Genomic DNA, 25,475 nt, shown 5'->3' on the forward strand with positions numbered 1-25,475 from the left:
AAAGAGACCTAGAGTAGAGCCCCCAGAGCCAGTGCCCTCTGATGATTCTTCGGATGACTCAGACATTACAGAACATCCAGAGGCTCCTTTTTCTACTTATGAAGATTCCGATGCTGAAGAATCTATTCCATCTGCCTCTCCACCAGAGGAATTTTCCTTTGGGGAAACCTTACATGCCATGAGAGAACAATTCCAATGGCAGGGACAAGATTTCTCAGATTCAAGAAAAGGCTTAGGACCTTTCTACACTTACCACAACATAGGCCCTTAGCTATACCTCCTGTTCTGCCTGTTGTGGATGATGCATTTAATGATGTTTGCACTGCTCCTGATACTTTACCTCCAGCCCCTGCCAAACCAGATAGGTTTTACAGGGTACCAGACACTCATCACCACCTATACAAGGCCCCACTTGCAGATCCTGAGACTATCTCCCAGGGGCCTAAGGCAGTATCTTCGACCTCAGCAAAAAACCCTCTCCCTTCTGAAAGGGAATCCAGGTCCTTAGAGAGATGGGGGAAAAAAGTTTACACCTCTGCTACTCTCTCAGCTAGAGCTTTGAACTGTCAGTTTCATATGATCCAATACCAAGAGTTTATGCTTGATCAGTTAACTAAACTGTCCTCTGATGACTCCTTAGATAAGAAATATGTTTTAGAAATGGTGAATAACATTCAGCAGGTTAGTAACCATTCTTTAAAATGTGGCTATGATGCACTGGAGGCTTCATTTAGATCAGCCATGACTGGCACAGTTATAAGAAGGCATGCATGGTTGAAAGAACAGGTCTTGCGGATCATGTTAAAGCAAAGCTGTTAGATGCTCCTATGGATAAGGCCAGTCTGTTTGGTACTCCTGCTCAGCAAGTAATGAAGAAAATGGAAGAGAAGGCAAAATCTGTACAAACAGTTAAGGATTTCTTACAGGTTCAGCCCCCAAGGTTTAGCAGGAACTGGCCTTCCAAAAATTGGTCCTTTCCAGACTCCTCAAAATCTCAGAGAGGCAGGAATAGGCGTTCCAGAGGCAGAAATCAATCCAGAGGAGGTGCCTACAGAGGACGCCAGTGGCAAGGCAATAACCAACGAGGCACAGACACAACCACTGCCACTGCAACAGGACAATCACAGTGACTTGGCTCTGACACCGCCTACCAGGAACAAACAGCAGCACCTTTAGGCGGAAAGTTAGCCTTATTTTCAAAAAATTGGCACTATATCACAAAAGACAAGTGGATTTTGCAAACCATAGACCAAGGCTACAGGTTTCACTTCCACACCTTACCAGTAAAGAGGAATGCCAAACCTACCTCCAAATCAAAAACAGAAGCTCTAAAGCAGATAGCTCAATTAACAAAGATGAGAGCTGTGGAAAGAGTACCACTAACAGAACAGGGCAAAGGATTCTACTCCAGACTTTTCCTAGTACCAAGAAAAGAGAAAAGTTGGAGACCTATTCTCGACCTGTCCGTCTTAAACACATTCATCATTGTCCCAAAATTCAAAATGCTGACCCTACAGCAACTTCTTCCCATGCTGGGCAAGGAGTGTTGGCTGGTAACTCTAGATCTCAAGGAGGCATACCTGCACGTCCCCATACGACCAAATTGCAGAAGATACCTCAGATTACTTGCAGGATCAGGGCATTATCAATTCTCAGCATTGCCCTTTGGCTTATCTACTGCGCCCAGAGTATTCACAAAATGCCTGGCATCAGTAATCGCTCATTGCAGGCTACAGGGAATCCAAATTTATCCATACCTGGACGACTGCCTGATACAAGCGGACAACAAAAGCAAGCTGACAAAAGACTTACAAAGAGTCATTTGCTTACTACAAGCCCTGGGATACACAGTCAATTTAAAAAAGTCAAGACTGATACCATCCCAAACAAGAACATTCCTGGGTGCGGAATTGGACACAGTAAAACAGATGGCATTCCTAACTGCAGAAAAACAAGAACAACTCCTCTTTACTTCTTGGCATTAACAAAGCAGAACAAACTAACAGCAAGAAAAGTACTGCAGGCCTTGGGCTTCATGGCATCATGCATAATCCTGGTCCCCATGCCAGACTGCATATGAGAAAGCTACAGTGGTACCTAAAGAATTTATGGTCTCAACACAGGCACAGCTTAGAAACCGAAATCCCACTAATCCCATGCCTGAAACAAGAGTTCCTATGGTGGGCTCAAGCATGCCAGTCAAACCCAGGCTTGCCCTTCCACAACTTTCAAACAAGTCAAACCATCACAACGGACGCCTCAGACCTAGGCTGGGGGGCACACATGTTGGACAAATGCATACAAGGATTATGGACTCCAGACCAGCTGCACCTGCACATAAATCAAAAAGAAATGCTGGCAGTAAAACTAGCAATCCAGAATTTCAGACCTTTCCTCAAGGAAGGCCATTTAATGATAAGGACAGACAACACCACAGTCATGTGGTACATCAACAAACAGGGAGGCACTCATTCATACCCCCTATGCAGAATGACTCTGGACCTTTGGAATATGGCTCTGAGCTACAACATCCAGTTACAGGCAATATTTGTACCGGAAAAGAAAACACCCTAGCAGACATGTTAAGCAGAACTACCTCGGATGCTCACGAATGGATGCTACACCCGGACATCTTCAAGGCCATCACAAAGAAATGGGGAATGCCACAAATAGACCTATTCGCATCCCCACTCAATCACCAGCTCAAGAAATTCTGCACAAGGACATACCACCCACTTGCATGGAAGGTGGACTCTCTATCCTTCAGTTGGAAAGGCCTGACAGCATATGCATTTCCACCTCTTCCTTTGATGCACAAGGTACTACTGAAAATCAAAGAGGAACGTCCAAGGATAATTCTGATAGCTCCGAATTGGCCAAGACAACACTGGTATCCATTGCTGAGGAGCATGTCTCGGGAGAATGTGGACACTACCCTGATGCCTTTGATGTTAACTCAGAACAACTACAACATCATGCATCCAAACCTAAAAACTCTGCAACTGACTGCCTGGAACATCACATAACAGCAACTAACCCAGACTTTATCCCAAAGGGTTAAAGACATTATCCTTGAAGCCCACAGACCTTCAACAAGAAGGAACTATGCAGGAAAATGGAAAAGGTTTGTCATTTGGAGTACTGAAAGAGGAAAAGATGTGTCGAAGATAGATATTGCTAACATCCTGGAGTACTTGGCAGAGCTTCTCCATACAGGCCTGTCCTATTCCTCCATCAAGATACATGCATCAGCTATTTCTGCAGAATATAGCTTCGATCCCCCTGTCTTCTCACATCCTCTACTCAGGCAGTTCCTCAGAGGAATCAAGAATGTAAAACCTCCTAGGAAACCACCATTACCAGCATGGGACCTGAACTTTGTGCTAGAAAAATTGACACTCCCCCCATTTGAACCAGCAGCAACTGCAGACCTTCAACACCTATCATGGAAAACTGCTTTCCTACTGGCAATTACTTCAGCAAGGAGGGTTTCGGAACTACAAGCCTTAATGGCAGTACAACCCTTCCTAATCTTCCATCAAGATAGAGTGTCCATGAGAACTAATCCTACATTTATGCCTAAGGTGGTATCCAGAGTGTCTCTAAACCAGGCATTCCACCTACCTACCTTCTTTCCCAATCCACAGAACAGGGGGGAAAGACTGCTGCATACCTTGGATGTACATAGACAGTTACGCTACTACCTGGACAGAACCAAAGGTAACAGAAAAACTGACCAGCTTTTAGTAGCCTATGCAACAGGAAGGGAAGGAAAAGCAATTTCCAAACAGACAATCTCCAAATGGATAGGAAATTGCATAAGATTCTGTTACTCCTACCATGGAAAACCAATTCCACAGAACATAAGACCTCACTCTACAAGAGCTACAGCCACTACCACAGCTTTCTTACGAGGAGTGGCAACCAAGGACATTATTGAGGCGGCTACTTGGACCTCCGTGCATACATTTGCCAAGCATTATAACTTACCTCTATACTCTAGATCCCGAGCAGGGTTTGCCACTGCTGTATTGCAAGGGATCCTAACTACACCATAATTCTTCTTCCTCCTCCCCTAGTTTGGCTATGGTATTCTACCCATTTGTTATGACTGCAGATGCATCCTTGAAGGACATAGTACAGTTTTGTACCTACCATAAATGTAGATGTCCGAACAGGATAGCATCTGCAGTCAGGATTACCCACCCTCCTTCCCCTCTGTGGTACTCCTAGGGTATTTACCCTCCTAATAGCTAGCTGGGGGGTCTCTTATGGTGTATTTGTTTGTATATATGTACATACATGCTTATTTTTTGTGTTTGCCTTCTACTTTTTTGGAAACATTGGCATTTCTCCAAAATTTAGCTTTCCAAGAGGGCAACTGGCATCTGGGGCAAGAAACACCGAGGAAAATGGCGTCGGCTGATGCCTTTATACCCGAAGACCAGCAGAGATGACGTCGGGTGAAGTGCGACACCAGCCGAGGCCAGACCCAGACTTTGGAATCCGGCCGACTGAAGGGCTGCCTGACGACAGGACAACCCATTTGTTATGACTGCAGATGCTATCCTGTTCGGACATCTACATTTATGGTAGGTACAAAACTGTACTTTTTGTACCTACCATGAATGTAGATGTTTGAGTGTATACCCTGCTGCAGTCCAGGTTACCCTTCCTCCATCCCCTCTGAACTAGCTGAACTTATCTCTACCACTCTATTCTATACTACCTCTATGGCGTATTTGCTTGTGCCTAAGGGTTTTGTTTTATTTTTCCATATCGCTATATGTGTGTATATATATAATCGGATGCCTCTGATATACCCCTGGCGCTCTGACGTCAGGGAAGAAGCAACAGCAACCGACACCGGACCAAGACTTTGGAATTCGGGCCGACTGTGGGACCGCCTGATGGCAGGATAACCCAAGTGTGATGACTGCAGCAGGGTATGCACTCGAAAATCTACATTTATGGTAGGTACAAAACTGTACTTTTCTTATATTTAGATGCCATTCTAAACTTGTCCATTGTCTCAATCTTGAGTCTACAGGCATATTTCTCGACATCACCATTTCTATACCGTCAGCTTTGGGTTGTTCATCCTTACAAAGGAAAACATTGCTGGGATGGGTGGGAAAGAAAGAATCCATCTTTCTTAGGCTAGCCGTGCCCTGTGAATGTGATGTTTACATGAGGGAGGCTTTGAAACCAAATAAGTTATGACTGCAGCAGTGACTCCACTTAAACATCTAGCAAAACTGTAGAGCTACTCAAATTTCTCCATGCCTTTTCTCATCCAGTTTGGACTTCCATGCTAATGGGGAACGTTACCTCTTGTATGGTACCCATGGCACTCGGAACTTTTTGACATTAACTCTCACTCATAACTTCCAAGATGGCTGCACAACTTAGCAGCAGGTTGATAAAAGCTCTTGCTGAGGAGGAGTTTAAAATAAAAAGGCCAGTAAAAGTTAGATCTCTGGGTACAGTTCAGTAAGTGGCTAGTAATTACACTGCCTGGATGACGGCAAAGAAGACATTTTTGAAAAAGAAAGACTATGGCTGTACTTTATGAAAAGCATATTTAATTATATATTTCCAGAAATGTGGATTCTATCAGTAAACCTTTGTAAGTATTTTATTTATTGTACATAGTAAATACATATGTTGTCTTCTGTCTTATTTTGCTTTTTTGTTGGTTCTTGTTGCTGTGGCTCAGGTCTTGTACCCTTGTATTATTCCTGTAGGTGCGATTGCCCCCGAATACAAATGATGATGTAGATGAGGACCCAACAGGAAACAAAGCGTTATGGGATAGAGGACTTCTGAATGGTGCCTCACAGAAGGTACTACCTGCAGATCTGCCTGTTCATCAGTTTGATTCTGTAGAAGTTTACAGTATGTGAAAACTTGCAAGATGTTATCAGCTCATTGTCTTCTTCTCCATACCATGGTTATGATGAACAAACTTATCTGTTGTTGACTTCCAGTCTGACTGAAGTTTTGCAGCTGTTTTGCACACCTTGTTAAACACATGCACACGCCTACATGCCCATATGTATCTGGGTCCTTTGATGTCCTTCTGTTACTATGTTGCAGTATTCTAGGTGTGGGGTTTTCTGCCCTCAGGCGACTCGTATGTCAGCTCCTATACAAAATCTTCAGCTTGGCTGTTGCAGTGTGCGTGGGATGTCGCACGTAGGGCTATAAACCAGGGGCCTTAAATGTGACGCCTGCATGCACAATCCTCAGAACTTTTCAGCCCCAGACGACTTTCGCATCGTAAGATCACCTATTCACAGACATCGCATCTTAAAGATAAGTAACCCGTTGGGTTTCTAATTTCTTATTTTTGCCAATTGTTCTTGCTATTGCTTGGTTGTTGCAGCCTTTAGCTGATGTCAGGGAAACAGGGAAAGTTCCAGTGCAGGCGCCAGATACCCCATAAAGACGCCAATGACAAGTGTGTTTTTTGCGTTGGCCGAGAACATGATCACTCCTCCTGCACTATTTGTCAATCTCTGCAGCCCGATGCACCGCCAACGCCGATCTAGGGGTTGAGGCACGCACTGTGGTTCCTTCGACTTCAGCGACGTCCCTCAAGGAAGCTGTTTTGCAGCTGACTGGCACATCCTCAGAACTTATCCTCAGAACTTACCCAGACATTGACAGCCGTCGATGTCGAGGAGCAACCAGATTCAGTAGAACCTCCGGCAGGGATCCAGACTTCGGATGTGTTATGGTCCAAGCCCGACGCCAGGCCACTTTGTTTCCTCCCCGGTCAAAAAGAAGCAGAAAACTAAACATTCCTCCACCTCTGCAGAAGCTATGCCAGATTGGCAGACCTTCACCTCCTCTCTCATGCAGGCCTCAGCCTCAGGCACCTCCACCCTCCCTCTTCTAAGCCCTAGGCCTGCCTCTGCTTCTTCCCTCCAAACCATGAACCCCCAAGTCAGGGAAAAAGAGCATGATTCTTCCTTCTCATCCTCACAAGAGTCCATTTCTTATGTTTCCCAGAATGCCTCCCCCTAGGAATATTGCTCTCCTGATGAGGAATCTGTGGAGGGGGATCCCCCCCCACCCAGGACATTACTTTTGGTAACACATCACCACCAAGATGGATTGCTTTAAATGGGACACTTCCCAAATGACTGACCCCCCCCCAAAATAAAAGGAACCCTTCATTAGTTCCCCCTGTTCTACCTGCCTACTTGGATGCCTTCAGCTTTGGTTCAAAGGCCCCTGATTCCCTTCCTCCAGCCCCTAAGCATCCTGACCACTTCTATAAAGTACCAGAGGACCAAAAATGCCTGGTTAAACCGCCATTGGCAGACCCAGCTGTTATTGCCACCACTGCAGATAAACGTGAAAACACCACCACTGTACCAAGCACAAATAAATCCTGATCCTGGAAAGCTGAAAATGCTTTATTCTCAAAGCACCAAGGTGAAATGTAACACACCAACACGCCAACACCAACTGAAAACACTGATAAAACAGTGATACAGAACTGATATAACGTATTCAGATAAAACGTTTTCGTCGCCAACTTCTTCAGCAATGTCAACCATATTAAAATAAATGTGCTTTTATATGACATTCAAACTCTGTCAGCGCTCAATTGACCAATAAAATTCCAAATTATTTAAATGGTGGTTGATACTTATGAATACATAAAAATTCCATTGTTAAAAAACATACAAATCTGAAGTTAAAGATACTAATAATCTAAAATTTAATATTAACTTCAATAATCCAGTAACAATTATTTAATAAATATTTTAAAATCTTTTAAAAACTTTTAAAATCAAGGTGCTGCGTTTCTTGTAGTAAGTTAAATTAGAGTGTAGCACCATCTTGTGGTTTTGGTTTAAACAACATCTAAAAATACATGAAAGCTTTTTATATAAAAGTGATTGGGTATCCTGAGTACTTTAGGGATTCACTCCTAATGAAATAAAAAACATTAAACATCAAATAAAATTAAATTAAAGCTTTGCAGCCCTCAGTTTTAATACTGGGGCTAATGACACCATGTCATTAAGCCCAAAATTTCGATTTGCGTCCAAAAGGAGTTGCCAATACAATTCCTTATATTCAATGAGTGTTTCCCACATACCACCCCTAGGATTGGTGGGAACAACCTCCAAAATAAAGAATTGATAACCCGGAGTTCCACATTTTAATGAATGCTTACTAAGTGCATTTTTCTCATTTTTTACTTTAACATCATATAAGTGCTCATATATTCTTTGCCTGAGCCTTCTTTCACTCTTTCCTACATAAAAGGAAGGACATTTTTTACAAGTAGCAATATAAATGATTCCATTAGTGTCACAATTAGCAAAGGTGTTTAAATGTAAGGTCTTACATCTCGCTTGTAAATACATAGTATCACCACAAAATAAGTGTGTGCAGTAACTACATTTCCCACATTTATATAACCCTTTCTTTGGTTTGTTACTTTTATTTATAGAGTTAGCATTAAAGCCACTTTCCAAAATATTTTTAATACTTTTTCCTTTACGATAAATGTGGGTTAGTTGATTGCCAAATATATATTCCAAGTCTGATATTTTGGAAAAACTATTCCATTCCCTGGAAAAAATATTTATTACAAATGCTGATTGTTCACTAAAAGTAGTGATAAGTCCTGTCTTATTTTCTACAAACTTCTGTTCCTGTTGTTGATTTAACAACACATTTTCGTCCTTACCCAAAATGGGGGCAAAAGAATCTGCTCTTTTCATATTTACTTCTTCAAACACCTTGTTGAATAATTCTAAAGGATAACCTCTCCTGATAAATAAGTTCTTTAGAAAATTGACTTCTTCCAAAAATACCTTGTTGTCAGAGGTCATTCTACTCAACCGCACCAGTTGCCCTTTCAGAACCCCCTTCTTTTGGTGAGGGGGGTGGCAACTGGTGTAGTGCAAGTAAGAATTGGAGAAGGTTTCCTTTCTGAAAATACATGATGTGAACCTTCCTTTATTTTTGCCAATACAAACATCCAGATATCTCAATTCTTTGAGATCAAAGTTGCTAGTGAACTTTAGAAAACTGGAAGTACTATTGACGTACGTCAAAAGATTGGTGAATTCTTCATAATTGCCTTTCCAGAAAAAACACAAGTCGTCTAAAAACCTTGTGTATAAAACGCATTCATTCAGAAAGGGAGAATTGAGAAGATATTTTTCTTCCCAATATGCCATAATGATGTTGGCATAAACTGGGGCGCAGTGTGCCCCCATTGCAACACCTTTTTCTTGTTTAAAATATTCTCCTTGGAAGTAGATGTAATTATTTTTTAATACTACTTCCATCAAGGTTAAGGTGTTCCTAAAATCCATATGTCAACTTTTTGCTTGCAACCAACTTTTCTTCAAACCAGTGTAATCCCAAATCATGGGGAATACACCCAAAAAGGTCAATCACATCCATAGGTCCACAAATTTGGCTAAAGGTGCCGTTATAAAACCTTCAGCTGACACAATTGGTCTGAGGGGTGGATCAAGGCTATTCTTATGCGCTTTGGGAATGCCAAAGATGCAAGGTATTTTGGGTTTTTCAACTACTAAATATTTGTAAGTGCTGTGGTCAATAGAACCTTCCATTAACATATCTTGTAGTAAAAGCTGAATCTTTCTATAAGCTATATTAACTTCGTTAATGGATACCCTGGTGTATTTGTCTGAATCATTTAGTAAATTCATCATTTTTCCTTCATATTGGATTGTCTCCATCACAACAACCCCCCCATCCTTATCGGGTTTCATTACCCTCAGGTCACGGTTGTTACTAATAGTTCTTAAAGTATTCTTTTCTTTCTCTGTTAAATTAGAGTGGACATGTCTTGTTGTTAAATGAGTTCTAATTTCATTTTCCACCTTTAACTCAAAATTTCTGAGCCTGGGGGTGTATAGGCGGGTTAAATGTACTTTTTCGCTTTAAATGCTGGAGATCACAATCCAATGTTCTACCTTTGAAAAAAAGCTCTATAAGTTCTTTTTCCTAATAAAAAGCTTGATATCTATCAACAATTTAAAAGTCTCCATTTTTTGTGTAGGAATGAAGGTGAACCCTTTTGAAAACAAATCAAACCAGGTTTTATCAATACAAACATTTGAGTAGTTGAAAATGTTAAACCCGTCATAGGTCCAAGTATACATTGTGTTAGTAATGCCTTCAGTTAATTCCAAGCCTGTTCCTTCCTCCGAAATGCCCCCCCCCTTCCATTGTAGTTTTTTGAATTATAAACTATTTTTTCTTGGTTCATTAACCTCTCTGATCTTCTAAGTGCGGGGTATTCATCAGATTCAATAGGTTGTTCTTGTTGTTCCTCATTTTCAGATTTTCCCCACACATAATCATGTATTTCTTCTCTACCCCAACTACCATAACCATTCCTAAATTAAGTTTTTGGTTTTGGGTAGTGTGTATTATTTTTGTACTCTTCTAGGTCTCTCTTAATTTTTCCTACCTTTCTGTTTTGTACCTCCTTGCACTTTACATCAATAAGCAATAAGCAATCTAGACTGCGGCCCTCTGCCTCCCTACTACCCACTGACTTGCTGCCCTCTGCCTCCCTACTACCCACTGACAAAGACAGCAAGTACATGGATAGGATGGGCAAGAAGATATACACGTCTTCAACTTTGGCTTTCAGAGCCATAAATTATCAGACCCACATGACCAAAGTATGCATCAGACTTGGTCTCTGAAGCATCCTCCATGCTGGCATCCTTGCCTGACAGTCTCATCAAGACGGACATTTCATCCAAACTTTCCTTGGCCTAACAGGTAGCCAAGCATTCCATCAGATGCAGATACAATGCTGCAGATGCATTCGCGCCAGGTCTGCAGCATCTGCTTCAGCCCTCGGGAGGTACTCATGGCTAAGACTTCAGAACCTCCCTGAGGATTTCAAGTCTAAGATCCTGGGCGCCCCACTGGACCACAATGTGCTTTTCAGCAAACAAGCTGTTGACCTTTTTAAAAACCTACAAGAAAAAAGCAAATGACTCCAGGACATCAAGCACCTGCTGGTGTCCCCCATCCCTAAGTATTATAGGAACTACACTGCTAAGGCCAACTTTGTGAGACATACTCCTCAGCCCTCCACCTCCTCTTCCAGGCCCAGGAGAGGGGCTAGAAGACCTTCCACCTCTTGATCCTCTGCTCCACCACATCAGTCCAGATAGTCCTTAAGGACAGAGGAGGCCCCAGTAAAGCATGACTGCCTTGCCCACCTTCCCCACTGTCTTCCCCTTTGGCAATCCTTCACTTCGGACCAGTGGATCTTAAACATTATCCAAAAAGGGTACTTCCTATCCTGGGAAGAGAACCCACCCAAAAGAAGCATTTCCCTCTTCCTCAAAAACCAGGTCCATCTCATGCCACAAGATGTTCATCGTGTTTCACTGTTGCAGTCATGACTGTAGGGTTCTCCCCTGCCGGCAGGCAGTCCTCGGTCGGCCAGAATCCCAAAGTCTGGGTCCGGTGTCTGCTGTTCAGCCATGCTCCCTGACGTCAGAGCGCCAGGAGTACAAACAGCCGATGCCATTTTCTCCAGTCTTTCTTGCTGTGCGGTGATAGCTGTTCGCAATTGCCGGTCGGCTGACTCCTGACAGATTTTTCTAAACGTACTTCAGTCCGAAGACTTTCTTCTCCTACTCAAAGCGAAGTACCCCGTTGGGGAAACTTTTATCTTGCTCTAGTCCGATGTCAGAAAAAGTTAATAATTGTATTTCATGTGGGAAGCAAATACCGCATAAGGATTTTCATTCTTACTGTATTCCTTGCTTAGGCCCTGACCACGACGTAGCTAGTTGTCTGTTTTGTGCTAGATTCAATCAACGTACTATTAAACGAAGTTACGATTTTGCATTTCATTATTTCGGTAGGCGTTTTAATTACAAAATGTCGTCTGATACGGTTCCTGCTACCGGAGTTCACAAACGACGCAAGGATAAAGACAGGCCTCTGAGGTCCAAATCAGACGATGTTGTACAAGCAGAGCCAGCTTCAGGTTCAGCCGTCGTCAGTGAGGTGCTTTTGCAGCCCCTGTCGTTGGCTATTTCGGAACCGATGGCCGAAACGGACTCCCACGAGGATCCATCTAGGCCTTTGAATATTTCTGTTGCAGAACCTTCGGACAATGCTCCTTCGGATGGGTCCGGAGCCGCTGTGCAGGTACCGGCTTCCGAAGGGGTTTTCAGGCCTACTCAGCTTCTAATAAAGGCAAAGACTCCTTCCAAATCAAAGACTGCAGCCCAGGCCTCTTCTGATCCGGCACCTAAGTCTCAGAAACAAGTTACTCAAGATGGCTGAAGACTTACTTACTATGATTAGGGGTTCACATCCCCCTCCAGACAAAAGGCCAAGGCAGGAAGTGTATTATGACTCTTCTGATCAGGCTTTTGTTTCTTCAGTTTCTTCTTCTGACCAGGAATATTCTTTCCTTCCTTATGAGGATTCTGATGCTGAGGAATCCATTCCTTCAGCTTCTCCCCCTGAGGATTTCTCTTTTGGGGAAACTTTGCATGAAATGAGGGAACATTTTCACTGGGAAGGACAGGAGTACTCGGAATCTAAGAAAAGACTTAGAGATTTTCTTCTTCTTCTTCCCCAACATAGACCCCTGACTATTCCTCCTATTTTGGATATTGTGGATGATGCTTTTTCGGAGGCTAACTTAACTCCTGACTCTCTTCCTCCTGCTCCTGTTAAGCCAGACAGATATTATAGGGTTCCTGATTCCCACCAGTTTTTATACAAGAATCCTACTGCTGATCCTGAAACCATTTCTCAGGGTCCTAAGGGGGTTAAGGCCGCTTCTGCTAAAAACCCCATTCCCACTGAGAAGGATTCCAGATCTTTAGAAAGATGGGGCAAAAAAGTGTACACTTCTGCTACTTTATCTATTAGGGCTTTAAACTGTCAGTTTCATATGCTGAAATACCAGCAATTTCTTCTGTCTGTTTTAAAACAAAAGTTATCTTCCATTTCCGCCTGTGCAGATGATAAGGAATTACATGACTTAATGCATGCCACTGAACAAGTTGGGAAGTATGGTTTACACTGTGGATTTGATGCCTTGGAGGCTTCTTGTAGGGCTGCTGCCTCTGGCACAGTCATTAGAAGGCATGCGTGGTTAAAGAAACAAAACTTGCCAGATCAAGTAAAAGCTAAATTATTGGATACTGCTGTTCAGCATAATGTTTTGTTTGGATCTAAAGCTGAAGAGGTGATAAAGAAGATGGAGGACAAGACAAAATCCATGCAAACGGTTAAAGATTTCTTACAAGTACAGCCACCCAGATTTAGCAGGAATTGGCCTACAAAAAATTGGTCCTTTCCCAATTCAGACAGGCCTCAGAGGGGTAGATACAGGCGCTCCCGAGGAAGGCCTCAAGCGCAAGCCTCTTATAGACCAAGACAGTGGACTGCTTCCACCCCTAGAGGAGGAGAGGACAGGTCGCAAGCTTATAGAAAACGGACTCAATGACTCCCTCTGTTGGGCTGCAGGAACTTCTCGCCTGGAAGCTCCTCTCGGAGGAAAACTTTCTCTTTTTCACCTAAACTGGACTCATATAACCAAAGACAAGTGGGTTCTGGATGTGGTTTCAAGAGGTTACAAATTCCATTTTCATACCCTACCAAGACCAAGCGGATGGCCGGATCTTCCAAAAGATCAATGGTTGGAGGCCTTCAACCAGGTGGAAGCTCTCTTGGCTATGAAAGCCATAGAACTGGTTCCACTTTCAGAGATGGGACAAGGTTTTTACTCAAGGCTCTTTCTAGTCCCCAGAAAGCAAAATTCATGGAAACCCATTCTGGATCTGTCAGTCTTGAACACTTTTCTTGAGATACCAAAATTCAAGATGCTTACTCTACAGCAACTACTTCCAATGCTGACCAAAAATGCATGGATGGTAACTTTGGATTTAAAGGAGGCTTATTTACACATTCCCATCAGGCAGGAATGCAGAAAATACCTTGGGTTCAAGGCCGGATCGAAGCACTATCAATTCTCTGCGCTGCCCTTTGGATTGTCTACTGCGCCCAGGGTCTTCACCAAATGCCTGGCTCCAGTAGTAGCTTATTGCAGAGTCAAGGGAATTCAAATTTACCCTTATCTGGATGACTGCCTTATTCAAGCAGACAGCAAGGATGTCTTACTCCAGCATCTAGAATTTGTTCAGAATCTTCTCAAGTTCTTGGGATTCACTGTAAACATAAAGTCAAATTTGACACCCTCACAACAGATAACTTTTCTGGGTGCTCTTCTCAACACAACAACCCAGATGGCATTTCTGACATACAGAAAACAATTACAACTGGCTTCAACTTTCAAAACCTTGGCAGCATTAACTCAGCTATCTGCAAGGAAATTCCTGCAGGCTTTGGGTTACATGGCCTCCTGCATCCTTCTCGTACCATATGCAAGACTACATATGAGGAAAATACAGTGGTACCTAAAAAGTGTATGGTCTCAGCATTGCCACAGTTTAGACATACAGATTACCGTCCTGCCTTGTCTTCAAACGGAATTCCTTTGGTGGTCCAAGGCATGTACTCTAAACAAAGGAAAACTCTTCAGTCTGCCTCCAGCCACTCAGATTCTAACCACGGACGCCTCAGATTATGCGTGGGGAGCCCATTTTCAGGGCAACTGTCTGCAGGGCCTTTGGACAAAGGGTCAGAAGCTCCTGCGTATCAATTTAAAGGAAATGTTAGCCATTCAGAAGTCTCTATTGGCCTTCAGGAATCTTCTACATCCAGGACAGCTACTGATACGGACAGACAACACCACAGTTATGTGGTACATAAACAAGCAAGGGGGATCTCATTCCAATCCCCTTTGCAGACTAGCCATGAATCTATGGAACACAGCTCTAACTTGCAAACTGGACCTTCAAGTTCAGTTTTTACCAGGGAAGCAAAATTTCCTGGCAGACAGTCTGAGCAGAAACCTGTCGGACCCACACGAATGGATGCTGGACACCGAAATATTCAAGATGATTACAGCAGTCTGGGGATGTCCTCACATAGACCTCTTTGCATCCCACCTCAATCATCAACTACAGATTTTTTGCACCAGGACATTCCACGAACTAGCTTGGAAAGTGGATGCACTATCATTCAGTTGGAGAAACCTCTCGGGGTATGCCTTTCCGCCTCTACCTCTTCTTCCACGGGTGTTATTAAAGATCAAACAGGACAAGCCCAAGATGATAATCTTGCTGGCCCCAAATTGGCCTCGGCAGTTATGGTACCCAACACTGTGAAACCTTTGTCTGGAGCCCCCTTGGGTTTTACCACGGACTCCGAACCTTCTGTCCCAACACCAGGGTCAGGTTCTGCACTCCCATGTCAAAACTCTCAGCCTGGCGGCATGGTTAATCCAGGGTCTATGATTCATTCTCTTCTACCCAAGCAGGTTATGGATGTCATTTTAGAAGCCAGACGTCCTAGCACTAGAAAATCTTATGCAGGAAAATGGAAAAGATTTTGCTCCTGGATGCAGGCTCAGGATTCAGATCCTCTTATTCCTAACATTCCTCTGATTTTACTTTACCTGACAGACCTCTTACATAAGGGTCTCTCTTTCTCTTCCATAAAAATACATGCCTCTGCTATTTCTGCTCATTATAATACAGACCCTCCTATCTTTTCCCACCAGCTCATGAGACAGTTTCTCAGAGAAGCTAAGAATTTAAGGCCCCCTAGATCTCCACCCATTCCTGTTTGGGATCTCAACTATGTTTTGGAAAAGCTCACCTTACCTCCTTTTGAGCCTGCTGCCACATCTGACATCAAGTTTTTATCTTGGAAGACAGCCATCCTGTTAGCTCTGACCTCTTCCAGGAGAGTATCGGAGTTGCAAGCTCCCATGGCTGTGGAACCTTATATTATTTTTCATCAAGACAGGGTGTCTTTAAGGACTAATCCTGCTTTCATGTCTAAGGTGGTTTCCAAAGTGTCTCTAAATCAAACTATTCACTTGACAACATTTTTCCCCACTCCTCAAAATAAGGGATCTTGCATTCCTTGGATGTAAACAGGCAACTACGTTTTAACCTGGACAGAACCAAGGACATCAGGAAATCAGAGCAATTGTTTGTTTCTTATGCTTCTAGTTCCCAAGGTAAAGCCATTTCAAAACAGACCATTTTTAAATGGATTGCTCATGGAATCAGATTTTGCTATTCACACCATTGAAAGCAAATCCCAGGGAGTACAAGGTCTCACTCTACCAGAGCTGCTGCCACTTCAGCTGCCTTCCTCAGGGGAGTTCCTACCAAAGACATTTTGGAAACTGCAACTTGGAGTTCAGTGCATACTTTTTCCAAGCACTACAATCTTCCTCTCTATTCTAAGTCTAGGGCAGGCTTTGCTTCTGCAGTCTTGCAGGGCCTTTTAGCCGCCCCCTCTACTTTGACCACCTCCCTTTTATTCTGCTTTGGGATTCAACCCTACAGTCATGACTGCAACAGTGAAACACGATGAACATAGTACAGTTGTGTACACTTACCATAAATGTAGATGTTCGAGTGTCTTCACTGTTGCAGTCTGGGTTACCCTCCCTCCTGTCCCCTCTTATTTTTTCCTTTGTGTGGTTCCCTTCTTCACCCTTCTTCTGAGGTTTATTTGCAAAGGGTATGGGATCTTTCTCATTTTGAAACACCTGACATCTGGGGCAAGAAAAACTGGAGAAAATGGCGTCAGCTGTCAGCTTTGTACTCCTGGCGCTCTGACGTCAGGGAACATGGTTGAACAGCCGTCGCCGGATCCAGACTTTGGGATTCTGGCCGACCGAGGACTGCCTGCCAGTAGGGGAGAACCCTATAGTCATGACTGCAACAGTGAAGACACTCGAACATCTACATTTATGGTAAGTGTACACAACTGTACTTTCTGACAGACCTTTTAAAGCTAGGCACCATAGAACCTGTCCCTCCAAGACAGGAAAGGGTTTTTACTCCAGTCTCTTCCTGGTCCCCAAAAAAGACGGCCCTTGGAGACCCATATTAGACCTGTCCTATCTAAACCTCAATCTTCAGGTACCCTCTTTCAAAATACTCTCTTCCCCCACCCTGCTGTCTCTCATTCCAGCGAAGGACTTCATGGCCACCCTGGACCTAAAGGATGCCTACCTGCTCATACCCATCAGGACTTCCCATAGACAATTCCTACGTTTTTCTGAACATGCCTCTCATTTCCAATTTACTGCCTTGCCCTTTGGTTTATCCATGCCCCCCCCGAGTCTTTACAAAGTGCCTAGCCCCAGCCATTGTCTTTTGCAGGACTCAGGATATTCAAATTTTCCCTTATCTGGATGACATCCTGATTCTGGGAGAGTCCAGGGAGGCTCTTTTGAAGCATCTCCATTTCACCATGTCCCTCCTGCAGAACCTAGGGTTCACCATCAACCTCCCCAAATCCTCTCTGATCCCAAGCCAGGACAAGATTTTCCTAGGCTGCAGAATCAGAACAGACACAATGAAGGTCTTTCTACCACAGGACAAGGTTCTTTCTTTGACTTCCCACTTCCAGGAAACCTACTATCCCAAAAGTTGATGGCAAGGCAATTTCTTCGTTTCTTGAGTTTGATGGCAGCGACCATCCCCATGCTACCACTTGCAAGAATGCACATGCAACAAGCTACAGTGGTTCCTGAAGAGCATCTGGTCCCAACACCTACAACCCCTAGAGCAAGTCATCCCCCTCCTTCCCTGTCTGAAATCAGCTGGTGGATCCAGCAAGTGCAACTGAACACAGGGCTCCCACTACAACCCCAACCCAAGTTATCCATACAGATGCCTCAGATACAGGTTGTGGAGCAACTCTGGCCTCTTACAGGATTTAAGAAAAGTGGCATCCCTCTCTCCAGGCAAAGCACATCAATATCAGGGAAATAACCGCAGTCGTCTTAGCTCTGAAGCCGTTCACCCCCCCCCCTTTCTGGTACCTGGGTGTTTAGATTCACATACAACACCACGGTGATGTGGTACCTCAACAAACAGGGAGGATCAAAGGCCTATCAGCTGTGCAGACTAACCCTGCTGATATGAGACTTAGCCTCTCGTCTCAACTTAGTCCTGCAGGCGACCTACGTTCCCTCACAGGACAACCACAAAGCAGATCTCTTGAGCAGGGCATCCTCGCCCCAGCACAAATGGATGCTGAACAGGGAGGTGGTCTTAGACATAGTCTACCGGTGGGGTGCTGTTTGCCTCCCCCCATAACAGGCAGCTGCAGAACTTCTGCTCAAAACCCACTCACCTCTAGCATGGAGAGTGGACGCTTTCAGCGTCTCTTGGGAGGGGCGGTTCCTTTATGCCTTCCCCCCATTCCCTCTTATTCAGAAAGACCTGAAAATTCAGGACAAACCAAAAATCTTGTTAGTGACTCTCTATTGGCCAAGGGCCGTACTGGTTCTCCCTACTTCACAAAGTAGCCAAGGGCAATCACTTCAAGTTACCCTACAAGGTGGACCTACTGAGACAAGACAAAGGAACTCTCCTGAACCCACACTTATAGATGTTCCTGATTCTGTGGGTGATAAACCTTTCATCCCTTTCAGACACCACTACTCAGAGGACGTGCTTTCAGTCCTAAGGGAGGCAAGGAAACCCACTACCAGAAAATCTTACTTGGCTAAGTGGGAAAGATTTGCAAAATGGTGTTGACACAAGGGAAAGGGACCCTAGCACTTCAGAGGTTCACCTGGATGTTCTTCATGTTTCACTGTTGCAGTCATCACACTTGGGTTATCTGCTTGCAGGTAGCACTCAGTCGGCCCAAATACCAGAGTCTTGATTTCTGCGTCTGATGCTGTCGCCTCTTCCATGACATCAGAACATCAGGGGTATAAAACATGCAGCCGACGCCATTACATCAGCTTTTCTTGCCGAGCAGAGCCCGGAGCAAAAGCAGTTCGCAAGTGCCGATCGGCCGCTACCTGAACTTTTCGTTATTCGAGTTTCAGATCTGAAGTCTTCCAAAGCCAATTACCCTGTTGGGGATCCTTTTTTCTTGCTCTAACTGATGTCAGAAAAAGTTAATAATTGTCTTGCCTGTGGAAAGCAAATACCTCAGAGATTTTCATTCTTACTGCGTGATTTGTTTAGGCCCAGACCACAACGATGTTCATCGTGTTTCACTGTTGCAGTGATTACACTTGGGTTATCCTGCTGGCATGTTACCCGCAGTCGGCCTGAATTCCAAAGTCCTGGTCCGGCGTCGGTTGCTGTCACCTCTTCCCTGATGTCATTGTGCCAGGGGGTATATAAGATGCAGCAGACGCCATTTTCTCCAGTCTTTCTTGCCGTGCGGTCCCCGAAGCAAAAGCAGTTCGCAAGTGCCGGTCTGCCGACTCCTGAGATTTTCGAAATTGAATTTCATATCCAAAGTCTTTAATAAAGCTAAGTACCCCATTGGGGAAATGTTTTCTTGCTCCAGACCGATGTCAGAAAAAGTTAACAATTGTATTTCTTGTGGGAAGCAAATACCTCATAGGGATTTTCATTCTTACTGTATTCCTTGCCTAGGCCCTGACCACGACATTGCTAGTTGTCGGTTGTGTGCTAGATTTAACCAACGCACTATTAAGCGTCGGTACGATTTTGCCTTTCATTACTTTGGCCGAAGGTTTAACTATATAATGCTGTTGGAACAGCCGACCGGAATTCATAAAAAGCGCAAGGAAAAAGAGAAGGACAGGCATCCGAGGTCTAAAACCGACGACAAAGCCTCTGCTAGGCCAGTCGCTGGTTCTCAGTGAGGCGCTTTCGCAGCCCCTGCTACCTCAGAGCCACAGGCCGCCACCAACTCCCACGTGGAGATAACTAGGCCTCTGGATACTCAAGGTACTGGGCCTTCAGAAACTAATCCCTCAGATGGGTCTGGAGCTGCTGAGCAGGCATTGACTTCTGAGGGTGTGTTCAGACCTACACAGCTATACATCAAGCCAACCTCAGCATCTAAGACAAAGATTAAAACAGCTTTAAAGACAAAGAAACAAGTACAGCATTCTCTTGGACAAACTTCCATGCCTAAGAAACAGATGCTCAAAATGGCCGAAGACCTAATTACTTTGATCAGGGGTTCCCATCCCCCTCCTGATAAGAGGCCTAGGCAAGGCACTGAATATAATTCCTCTGATCAGGTTTCCATTTCATCTGTCTCCTCTTCAGAACAGGCATACTCTCTTCCTCCCTGTGAGGACTCTGATGCTGAAGAATCTATCCCTTCAGCCTCTCCTCCTGAGGACTATTTTTTGGGGAAACCCTGCACAGCATGAGGGAGCATTTCCACTGGGAGAGCCAAGATTATTCAGAATCTAAGAAAAGGCTCAGATATTTTCTTTTACTGCCTCAGCACAGACCTCTTGCTATTCCACATGTACTAGACATTGTAGATGATATATTTTCAGAGTCCAGTCTGCCTCCTTACTCTTTACCCCCCTGCTTCCCGTTAAGCCAGACAGGTACTACAGGGGCCCAGATTCACATAAATTTCTATATAAAAACCCTGCTGCTGACCCAGAAACTATATCTCGGGGTCCCAAAGGGGTCAAGGCTTCCACTGCAAAAAACCCTGTCCCCTCTGATAGGGATTCTAGAGCACTGGACAATGGGGGGGAGGGGGGAGTTTACACCTCTGCTACTTTGGCTGTAAGGGCTTTAAATTGCCAGTTTCATATGCTTAAATGTCAGCAATACTTAATGTCTCTGCTTAAGCAGAAAATGCTGAAAAATTCTGAATGTTCTGAAAACAAGGAAATGCAGGATTTACTGCATGCAGCTGAACAAGTGGATAAGCATACTTTGCAATGTGGTTTTGATTCACTAGAGGCCTCTTGCAGGGCTGCTGTTACAGGCTCTGTCATTCGAAGGCATGCTTGGTTAAAGGAACAGAATCTGCCTGATCACATTAAAGCAAAATTATTGGATGCTCCATTACAGCATGATACTTTGTTTGGTGTTAAGGCAGAAGAGGTGTTAAAGAAAATGGAGGATAAAGCGAAATCTATGCAGACAGTAAAGGATTTTCTACAGGTTCAGCCACCCAGATTTAGCAGGAGCTGGCCTTCTAAGAATTGGTCCTTTCCAGTGTCAGACAGGCCACAAAGAGGCAGATACAGACGCCCTAGAGGCAGATCTCAGCCCCAAGGCTCATACAGGCCTAAACATTGGGGAGCTTCTACCTCCAAAAGCGGAGAAGACAAATCACAGCCATATAGGTAACAGTCCCAATGACCTTCCACTGCCAATGCCAAGCACTTATCTTTTGACAGCACCCTTAGGGGGAAAGCTAGCACTTTTTTCACAAAATTGGCACATGATCACCCAGGACAAATAGGTACTGAATATTGATGTTCTTCATCTCACATTGCTGCAGTCCTTACATATGGGGTAGTCCGCTGTCCTCGGTCGGCCCGAATACCAAAGTATAAGGCTGACGTCGGTCATGGGCGCTCAGATCTGACATCAGAGCGTCAGGGTATAAAAGCGCATGACCGACGTCATATCCTCAGTCTTTTTTGCCGCATGGTCCGATGCAGAAGCAGCGTTGCGAGTGCCGTTCTGCGTTCTGAAATTTTCGTATTCTGAGTTTCAGACCGAAACCAAGTTGGGCTAAGTACCCCGTTGGAGAATATTTTTGTTTTTTCTTGCCTCAGTTAATTCCGGATGTCAGAAAAAGTGAATAATTGTATTTCTTGTGGGAAACAGATACCGCATAGGGATTATCATTCTCTTTGCATTCCTTGTTTGGGACCTGAGCACGACGTAGTAGGGTGTCGGTTTTGTGCTAGGTTTAACAAGCGCACCATAAAACGAAGGTTAGATTGCGCTAGGTTAGTCTTTGGTAAGCGGTGTAATTATAATATGCCGTCGGATCCTCCGGCCGCTTCCACGAAGAAGCGCAAAGACAAATCTTTAAAACCTAGACAGGATGTTTCGTCCCTTTCGGACGCCGATCCTGTAGAAGCTACAGTGGAACAGGTGGATCCGGCTGCAGTTTCTGAAGTTTCTGTTGAGTCTCAGGGGGAAACTTTGATTTTGCAGGATGTGGCCTCACAGGAGTCAGGTCAAGCTGAAGGGGCCTCTCAGGTTACTGTTCTCCTTCTATGCCTAAGGTGGTTAGGCCTTCTGCTACTACTTCTAAGGCTTCTTCTAAGGGCAGGTCTGTTTTGCCTTCCTCTGGTGTCACTCCAGGTACTTCAGGGTCTGTGCCTAAAAAGCACATGCTTAAAATGGCAGAAGATTTGATTACTTTAATTAGAGGTTCTATGCCCCCTCCTGATAAGAGGCCCAGGGTGGAGCCAGAGTTGGAAAGTTTGGATCAGGCCTCAGATGACTCAGAGTCTTCTGCTGAAGATATTCAAGATTTTCTCCCTTATTCGGACTCTGATGCAGAGGATTCCACTCCTTCTGCTTCTCCTCCAGAGGATTTTTCATTTTCAGAAACTCTGCATTCCATGAGGGAGCATTTTAAGTGGGAAGGACAGGATTTCTCTAATTCACGGAAGAGGCTTAGGGAATTCTTGTTTTTACCACAGCATAGGCCCTTGGCTATACCTCCTGTTTTGGATGTTGTTCAAGATGTTTTCTCGAGGCTTCCCTTAATCCAGATTCTTTGCCTCCTGCCAGTCAAACCGGACAGGTATTACAGGGTGCCTGAGGCTCATAAATATCTGTATAAGAGTCCTAGGGCGGACCCAGAAACTATTAGTCAGGGGCCTAAGGGTGTTAGAGCCTCTGTTGTAAAGAATCAGGTTCCTCTAGATAAGGAAGCTAGGGCTTTGGATAGATGGGGTAAGAAGGTGTATACCTCTTCTACTTTAGCAATGAGGGCTTTGAATTGCCAGTTTCATATGTTGAAGTATCATAATTTCCTCCTTTCTCAGCTAAAATCTAAAGTGGATGCTTTGGCAGAGGGCATAGAGTGTAAAGAATTGCAGGATTTAGTACATGTCTCTGAACAGGTGGGTAAGCATTCTTTGCAGTGTGGTTTTGATGCTGTACAGGCCTCTTCTAGGGTGGCTGCCACTGGTTCAGTTCTTCGTAGGCACGCCTGGCTTAAGGATCAGAATTTGTCCGAGCATGTTAAAACTAGAATTCTGGATGCCCTTTACAGTCTGAAGTTTTGTTTGGTCCCCCTGTGGAGTCGGTTTTGAAGAAAATGGAAGACAAGGCTAAGTCTATGCAGACTGTTAAAGATTTTTTGCAGGTGCAACCTCCAAAGTTTAGTAGAAATTGGCCTACTAAGGGGTGGACGTACCCTTCTTCTGATTCTCAGTCTAGGGGTAGATCTAGACGTGGCAGGGGCAGAGCTCACAGTTCATTTAGGCCTAGAACTGCACAATCTGCGCATCAACAGCAGAGTGAGCAGGGGCCAGTCCTTTCGTAAACAGGCCCAATGACCTGCATTTTCAGCTGCCAGATTCTTCTTGCCTGGCAGCTCCTTTGGGAGGAAAGTTAGCACTTTTCAAGCAAAACTGGCTTTTAGTCACCCAGGACAAATGGGTGTTAGACATTATAAACCGAGGCTACAAGTTCTATTTCCATACACTGCCTCCTTTCAAGGGCATGCCAGACGTTCCTCCTCGGCAAAGGATAGAGGCTCACAAGCAGATTTCTTTACTTCTTCAAATAGGAGCTATACAGCCAGTTCCTCTGTCAGAAGTGGGCCTAGGATTTTATTCTCGCCTGTTTCTAGTACCAAAGAAAGGGAACACGTGGAGACCAATTTTGGATTTATCTATCCTCAACACTTATCTGGACATTCCAAAGTTCAAAATGCTGACGTTACAACAGCTTTTACCTCTGTTGGGAAAAGATCACTGGATGGTAACTCTGGATCTCAAAGAGGCTTATCTTCATGTTCCTATCAGGCCCAGTTGCAGGAGGTACCTGCGTTTTCGGGCTGGAAATTTACATTATCTTCAGGCAAGGTTTCTAGACTCTTAGCAGATGTGTTGAGAGACAGACAAATAGTGGAGTGACGCAGTGGAAACTGGATCCTCATGTATTTCAAAAGTTGACAGTGTTATGGGGGACTCCATTGCCCTTTGGCTTATCTACTGCGCCCAGAGTGTTCACAAAGGTTCTGGCTCCAGTGATAGCCTTTTTCAGGTTAAGAGGAATACAGATTTATCCTTATTTGAACGATTGCCTGATTATTGCACAAGACAAGGACGAACTTCTTCATCATCTACAGTATGTGATGGTAGTGTTAAGATGCCTAGGGTATTCTGTGAACGAAACAAAGTCCAGTCTAGTACCCTCTCAGGACATGTGCTTTCTGGGTGTGAGACTGAATACAGCTTCCCAGATGGCTTTTTGACCCCGGACAAACAAAGAAGCCTTTCTCTTTATTTCCATCAAATGTCTCTACAGTCCAGGCTGACTGCAAGGACAGTTCTTCAAGCCTTGGGGTTCATGGCATCTTGTATTCTGGTGCTTCCCAATGCCAAACTGCATATGAGGAAGCTTCAATGGTATCTCAAAATGTATGGACACAACACTGCCAAGATCTAGACACTGTCATTCAGATAATACCTTGCATTCAGAAGGAATTTTTGTGGTGGGCTCAGGAATGTCACCTAAACAAGGGACTCTCTGTGACCCGACCAGAGGCGAGTCAGATTCTAACGACAGATGCCTCGGACAAGGCTTGGGGAGCACACCTCAATGGAAAATGGGTGCAAGACACATGGCCTGTCAGACTTCAACATTTGCATATCAACTTGAAGGAGATGTTAGCAGTTCAGTTTGCATTGATGGCTTTCAAGGATTTACTTCACCCAGGGCAGGTGTTGATTCAAACAGACAACACTGCTGTCATGTGGTACATCAACAAGCAAGGGGGAACCCATTCGTACCCTCTTTGCAGGCAAGCGATGATTTTGTGGGAGACTGCTCTCAGTTTACACCTCAATCTTCAGGCAAGGTTTCTACCAGGAGCACAGAACTCCTTAGCAGATGTGTTGAGCAGACAAATAGTGGATCCTCACGAGTGGAAACTGGATCCTCATGTATTTCAAAAGTTGACAGTGTTATGGGGGACTCCAGACATAGATCTGTTCGCTTCTCCACTAAATTACCAGTTGCCAAAGTTTTGCACAAAAATGTTTCATCCCACAGCTTGGAAGGTGGATGCTCTATCATTCAGTTGGAGCAATCTTCATGTCTATGCCTTTCCACCTCTGCCTCTCATTCCCAAGGTACTCTTGAAGGCCAGAAAAGATAAGCTATCCATGATTCTGATAGCGCCGGATTGGCCTCGACAGCACTGGTACCCACTACTGAGGAGTTTAGTACGGGAGTCTCCATGGCCTCTGCCTTTGATTCCGCATCTTTTGTCTCAGGAAGGCAATCACTTCCTCAATGTCAAGATTCAGTCTCTGCATCTCACAGCCTGGCATATTCTGTTTTAGACCCTGGAGGGTCTCAGCTTCCACA

The 25,475-nt window shown here is 44.4% G+C and overlaps 1 protein-coding gene across 1 annotated transcript in view; it reads left to right on the top strand.

The window, feature by feature from the left end:
* Window positions 1–25,475, top strand: part of SF3B3 (splicing factor 3b subunit 3) — a 2,130,119-nt gene that overhangs the window by 1,677,716 nt on the left and 426,928 nt on the right. Inside the window, exon 31 of the mRNA XM_044079526.1 lies at window positions 5,748–5,846. Within this exon, the coding sequence (XP_043935461.1) occupies window positions 5,748–5,846 (99 nt within the window). The remainder of the gene's footprint in view (window positions 1–5,747; window positions 5,847–25,475) is intronic.

Source organism: Protopterus annectens, chromosome 8.part0 (genome assembly GCF_019279795.1).
Source record: "Protopterus annectens isolate FY-2018-M chromosome 8.part0, PAN1.0, whole genome shotgun sequence".
NCBI classification, from domain to species: Eukaryota; Metazoa; Chordata; order Ceratodontiformes; family Protopteridae; genus Protopterus; species Protopterus annectens.